The sequence below is a fragment of the Triticum dicoccoides genome, chromosome 5B (genome assembly GCF_002162155.2).
Source record: "Triticum dicoccoides isolate Atlit2015 ecotype Zavitan chromosome 5B, WEW_v2.0, whole genome shotgun sequence".
NCBI classification, from domain to species: domain Eukaryota; kingdom Viridiplantae; phylum Streptophyta; class Magnoliopsida; order Poales; family Poaceae; genus Triticum; species Triticum dicoccoides.
In genome coordinates, this window is record NC_041389.1 from 573978628 (window position 1) to 573984805 (window position 6178).

General features: G+C 43.2%; 1 protein-coding gene across 2 annotated transcripts; it reads right to left on the reverse strand.

The window, feature by feature from the left end:
- Window positions 1-658: 658 nt before the first annotated feature.
- LOC119311726 (organic cation/carnitine transporter 7-like) lies at window positions 659-5303 on the reverse strand. 2 transcript variants are annotated; one of them, XM_037587420.1, is made up of 6 exons: window positions 5123-5303; window positions 3604-3947; window positions 3110-3347; window positions 2498-3029; window positions 2212-2414; window positions 659-1159 (listed from the first exon to the last, which is right to left on the reverse strand). In XM_037587420.1, exons 2-6 carry the CDS (start codon window positions 3858-3860, stop codon window positions 950-952), a joined length of 1440 nt encoding a protein of 479 aa, XP_037443317.1. In that variant the 5' UTR covers window positions 3861-3947; window positions 5123-5303; the 3' UTR covers window positions 659-949. The 2 variants fall into 2 exon arrangements, with proteins under 2 accessions (XP_037443317.1, XP_037443318.1); XM_037587421.1 differs by lacking the exon at window positions 5123-5303 and having other exon boundaries at window positions 3110-3240; window positions 3604-3740.
- Between the last annotated feature and the right edge of the window lie 875 nt (window positions 5304-6178).

Below are 6178 nucleotides of genomic sequence, written 5' to 3' on the forward strand. Positions count from 1 at the left end.
ACTTTTCCTAAATGTAATGTAGGTAGACACTTTTAGTGTATTTGTTCACGGGGATTACGCGGGAGATTATGGGTGCTCCACGCCCCTAAACAAATACTTATATAAAAAAAATCTAGAATTTAAGGATATCAACAGTGGGTGTCCAATCTACTCCTGTATGAAGTTTCGTGAAAAATTACCAAGGAACATATCAGTGGTGAAGGAAATACAGTCCGACTAAAATCCATCCAAACAAGGTATCTCCAAATCCTTTTTTTTCTCTAACTTCTCGGTATTCTTTTGAACTTAATGTTCATATAGGGGGGTGGAGTACCCCGGCGCTACAAATCCTCTTCCATTTGTTCACTCATTGCAGTGCGTATGTAGCCTATACTGAAATACCCAAAAACGTCTTAAAAGTAGTGAACGGAGGAAGTAGTTTAAACAAAATCCCATTCGTTTCAAGGACCGGGTGTCGAATAGACCGACTGTTAAGAAATTTTATTTCAAACTACCAATTTTAGTGAAAATATGTAATTATAATGTCACTAAAATGAAAGTCTAGTTTAATAACCATGTATGATGCAAGCAACCTAACAATTCCATAACCACAACACAAGCAAACTAGGGTTACAACTTGCAACTCTAACTTCGACTAGGGACCAAATCAACATGAGAATTCAGCAAAAGTTACTGGTAGAAATGCCTGTTGCAGACACTTAATCACGTTCAAAGAATTTATACATACATACATACCATAACATACTCCTACTTACAGTCTTAAGGAGTGAGGACTTTACAAAATGATGTCCAATAACATCCGAAACCCCGAAATGAATTTCGAGGAATCTTCATCGTCATGTCCACTAAAATACTAGACATATAACAGTTTGTATATAAACGTTCACGCGAAGCAGCATGACGAATTTTATGGTCCAAGTGTTTTTACTTGTTTACACCATGACCATCATCAGTTCATTGCGCGGCCCTTGGTCTCAAAAGGGAAGAGCATGCAGGCAATTGCAGCAAGGAATAACACCACCTCAAACACAATGATTGCTTCCATCTGATGGCAGCTTCTCAGCATCCCAACGGCTACAAGGGGGCAAATAATTCCACCGACTCTCCCCATGGCGGTCGCGATTCCAACCCCGGTCGAGCGCACCGACGTCGGGTATACCTAGAAGGACAAGAGAATAAGTTAGTTCATAGGAAAACAGAACTCCTTAAGCGAAATATCTACTGACAACTGCTCTACAAGACTGTTTTGGGTAAAATTTGCTGCAACAACTGATGTATCTTTGTCATAACATTCTAAGCGTTCCTAGCTAAGAGCATAAACAAGACCCTAAGACGGGGAATACCACATGCCATAACTTAGTTGGTTTTTTGTCAGGAAAATGGATCAGAATCGTTAGACTTCATTTAGCCGAGTTATCTATGGACCAGGATGTCCGTTTGTTTACATCCTGGGTACATTCTGACTGGACATAGTTAACAGATTTAATTTATGATTTAAATAAGTAGGACAAGTACAACAATGATGGAAGGAGAATCCTTTATCACTGCATTGGATTACCTATAAACCAAAGAAACCTACACGATGCTAGGGTCCTCAAGAAATTTCGAAGCACAAAATTCTGTGGTGAACACCTTGTAAACCCAATAATAAACTCAAAATTAACAAATGCAAATCAATGATACTAAAAAGTGGATGCTCTAGCAAGTAAAATATTCTTGTGACCGTGCTTATATCAGTCGGTTGCTTGCTTCTCTTCTGTCTTAGAGAAGTCCATCGCTTTGCAAGAGCTTGATGTGGAGATCATAGATACAAAAAGCCCTTGCATAGGTCCTGTCTAAAGATACTCCCTTCATGTAATTCAATACATAAAAAAGTCACAATGGTCATAATATGACAGTGTGACAAGAAAACATTACTGAATAATATTAATAAGAAGGATGCAGTAGTATGTTTTATTCGTTTAGGTCTTACTCGCACCAGTTTACTTACATATATCTTCATTATGAAATGTAATGCAGACATAAAAAAATTCAAATATTCAGGAAGCAAAATACCATTTTAAGTACCTAGCCAAATCGATGGATATAATGTTGAAATTGCAACTTATAGGCCTACCAGGCGGTACTTTCAACACATTAAACTCACTATACTGTGATGGTCAAGTCACCAAGAAACACATTTACTGCATGCCATGAGAAAAAGATACGAACCTCTGGGGCATATAAACATACAACTGTGTAGCTACCCATGGCACAAGCACGAGCACCAAATAGAAGGCCAGTTGTCCATAGCTCACTCTGATAAAACACAAGTGGGCCAAGGAAACCACAGCATGTGAAGAGCAAGCACCACATTGTAGCTTTTCGGCCAAACCATTCAACAAGAAGAGCAGATGCAATTAGACCCGGAATCTCTGGTAGAGCAGTAGAATGATGAGTTAGTGACATATTCTACAGCCAGTCAGACTGGATGAAGAAACAGGCTACTGAATGCTACCTGCAAGACTAGTGACAAATGTATCTTTGTAAAGGCTGGCATCTGTTTCACTCTTCACATATTTCAGCCCAGATGCACAGCTTTTATTTGCATTGCTCAGTTGCGCGGTCAGCAAGACTAGTCCATAATAAGCAAAGGAATTTGCGTAGAAAACAAACCAAAGTAGAAGAGTTGATCTACGCAATTTCCGTGACAGCAGACTGCGCAATGCAGCAGCACTACCAGATTTGGGGCTTGTGACATCATCATCTGTGCATTCCTTCTCTCTGAGTGGAAGAAGATGATCTGCCTCAGAGGTAAGAGTACTATGATCAACTTCACCGTCTCGAGGGTATACGAGAACTCCAGGAGGAAGAGTTGCTTGGTTTGTCTCGGCGATTCTCTCCAGGACAAGTGTTGCATCAGATATTCTATTTTGCGCACACAGATAGCGTGGCGATTCAGGTGTAATTCCAAAGAAAGGGAGCAAGAGAAAGCAAGGGATGGCAGTCAATGCTAGCAACCACCTCCAAGTCAATGTTGATACGACAATCTGCAATAGGAACAAAATTTTATAAGACTTCATTACTTGGTCAAAATATAAATATAAATCAGAAAGTATCAGTCCGATACCCATGCAAGTGAAGCCTCCAAGACTGTGCCAATAGTCCAAAAAAAGGAAAAAATAATCATCCAAAAGCCACGATTTTGCGCAGGAACAAACTCCAAAAACCAAGATGAATACACATGGCTGCCACCCAGTCCTACGCCAACGAGAAAGCGAAGAGCCATCAAACATAAATAGTTTGGAGACAAAGCACTTAGGAAACCCATTCCAGTAGTAAACAGAGTTGAAAGCAGTAAACCAGTCCTGAAACAAGAAAAAGTTTTGTTCAGGGATTATATTTGGTACACTGTTGTAAGTTTGCAACTATAAACCTGTCTGCCATGTATAGTATTAAATTATGTTTACAATTCCAAAACACAGTGGACGTGCCAAAGTTGCATAATCGTACATCAGGAATATGAAATTCGAATTCATAACAGAGAGAGTCATAACTTTGTCAAAAATAAAAATTCTTCGAGAAAAGCGAAACACAGAAGTGCTCGTACAAGTAAATCCTTACCTTCGCCCATATTTGTCAGACACATATCCCCAACCACATGCTCCAATTAACATGCCCAAAAACACTACACTTGAGAGTAAACTTTCATCTTGGGCAGAGATTTTCCATTCCTCTCGAATCAGTGGTCCAACAAATGAGAGTAGCATGACCTCCATGGCTTCTGCAACCCAACCCATGCCTGCATAAACAAGAACAAGTCCTTGCAATTTTCCAAATCCCATGGCTGTAAGCGCATCATCCGTGGTGTATGTTTCCATGTTGGTAGTGTGTGCCGGTTCAGCCAAGGAAGGGCCAGTCTGTAGCAAACTTGACGTCAGGAAAATATTTGCTTATTTCACCTCCAGCTGCAAATAGTACGCACAAACAATAAAAATATACTTGAGAAGCCAAAATCATAAGAGGCATGATTTAGTGCATATATTAAGAAATTAAAGGTAGAAAAGATAAATTTGCCCCTAGAGTTTGTTCGTTCATGGTGGATAAACATACATAAATGAATCTACACAATCCAATTCAACAACACAGTTCAGTGCTATGACGATAAGAGCAATGGCATGCTAGACTTAGTTTATTGACGCTGCTCCCACCCACATTCAGTTTGGCGAGCAATGGCATGTCAGATGAGCCTAAACAGAACGCACTGGATGTTATATCGATGATGAGGGCAAAGGACAGATGGTCAACCAGGTCAAGAAGGCACTGAATAGTTCCATTAAGATGATAGTGTGTGCATTTTGAATCGGCTGCATTTTTTTATCAGCAAATAAAAAACAGAGGAATTATAATTTCTGAATTCTGAATAGGAAGAAGAGGTGAGAATCTGAAGTGGCCTAGAAAGATTCTGAGATCTTGACTGGTGCTAAGTCTGCTGAAGGACTGTCTAGTTCCCTGCTTTGATTTGGTCTTCCTTTTATTTTTCTTGGTTTTTCTCTTACCCTCTTTTGGAGTAGATCTGAACAGTTTCCTGCTTAATACTCCACACCAGCAACTGTTCTGCTGCGCTATTTACGTAAACAAATAAGCATTTTTTCCTTAATGGTAGTCAAGAAGAAGATAAAAACTGAAGAAGATGGTACGGCAGACATTCCTCTAGGATTAAAGCTTTGACCAAATTCTCTATCTTAAACTCGGTCATCTGAAAATTAACTGTAAAACTAATCGGACAGAAAGTTTCTCCTGGATCTGTCGCTCCATACAGATACAGGTCGTTACCCAAACCATCCAGGACCCCTAATCAACGCAGCACCTGAAACGAATCCAACTAAGCTCAGGGGGAGGCCGTTAAGCCGCAAGACCTGAACACCAAGAACTTGATTGATATCTACTAGACCATAATATCAAGAACAGGGGGCGTGGGCATGTCCGAGCATGAATCCTGCGTCCCATTGCCCCCAAGCACGAAACTACCACCACAAACCAAAAAGAGAGGAAGGCGCAAACAGCACGCAAAGCGCCCAACGCAACGCGGGAGCAGCAAGCAATCGACGGTCGAGGTGAGGTGAGGTGGGCGAGCACGTACGCACGGAGGAGGCGGGGGGCGAGCCCCGGACGGATCAGGGACGATCCTCGCTCGCCGGAAGGAAAGCCAGCAGCGGCGGCGGAGGACGGGGGAGGAGGAGGAAGGGGGAGGAAGATGCCTGCCTGCCTGCGCTTTGCGGGTTCTTGGGAGGGGAACGAGTTTATAATAGTGGGATTGGAAAATGGCGACGACCAATGGCGGACGGGAGGGAGGGATGGGGGAGGAGCGAGCAAGCAACTGGTCCAGGGGCGACGATGGCGACCCGTCTGCGCGGGCCGGGCCGTTGCGGGACGCGTGGCGGCGTGGGTCTCGTCGGGATTTTTCATGTGGCCGCCAGGGATTCGGGATCGTTTTCGGTCCGTGAATGAATGGGATCGATCATGTGGGTTGCGGGGAACCGCGACCTGCCGCCGCGACGCTTGGCAGCCACCTGGACGTGCGACGCCCCACCAAGCGGCTCCGAGGAGACGTGTTATTGGCCGACGACAAGATAAATAGGAGTGGCCTCGTGACAGTTTTCTCTTTTCTTTTTTCTTTTTTGAATGATGAAAAATAAAGTTTCTCTTTTCTTTTGTCGCGCGTGATGGGTGTCGACCGGTGAAGGAGACCACTCTGGCCTATTATCCGTGACGAGCTGCAGTTGTCAATTTTGTGTTTTTTTAGAGAGAGAGTTGTCAATTTCGTTTCGAAGACCGTGTTGCGTTTTCTTCTTATTATTATCGGTGCTCAGCTACGCTATCGTGTTCTGTGGCGTGGTATAAGAGAGAACTCAGGTGCCGTGTCAGCCCATACGGTCGTCCGAAGCACTTGCGTCTCCTCTGCCTTCAGCTGACGGTTTCTCGCGCCTGACTCGCTCGCGACCCAAGAGAGTGACGAAGAGGTTGTGACGGGATATATAAAGCGAAATATGTACATGGTAACTCTGTGGCAGATTGCGATCAACCTGTGTTTGGATGGTTAGATCAACTTCAACGGACCGACCCAAACGGATAGCATATTTGTCCGCTTTATGTCTGTTTGGATCGACCGGCCGCCCGGCGTCCGTCCTGTTTTACA

Coding starts and splice junctions, on each gene's coding strand:
- LOC119311726 (XM_037587420.1), bottom strand. CDS start 3,860: ATGGAAACATACACCACGGATGATGCGCTTACAGCCATGGGATTTGGA. Junction 3,030..3,109: donor TGGAGGCTTCACTTGCATGG/GTATCGGACTGA, acceptor TTCCTATTGCAG/ATTGTCGTATCAACATTGAC. Junction 1,160..2,211: donor TATGTTTATATGCCCCAGAG/GTTCGTATCTTT, acceptor TTGTCCTTCTAG/GTATACCCGACGTCGGTGCG.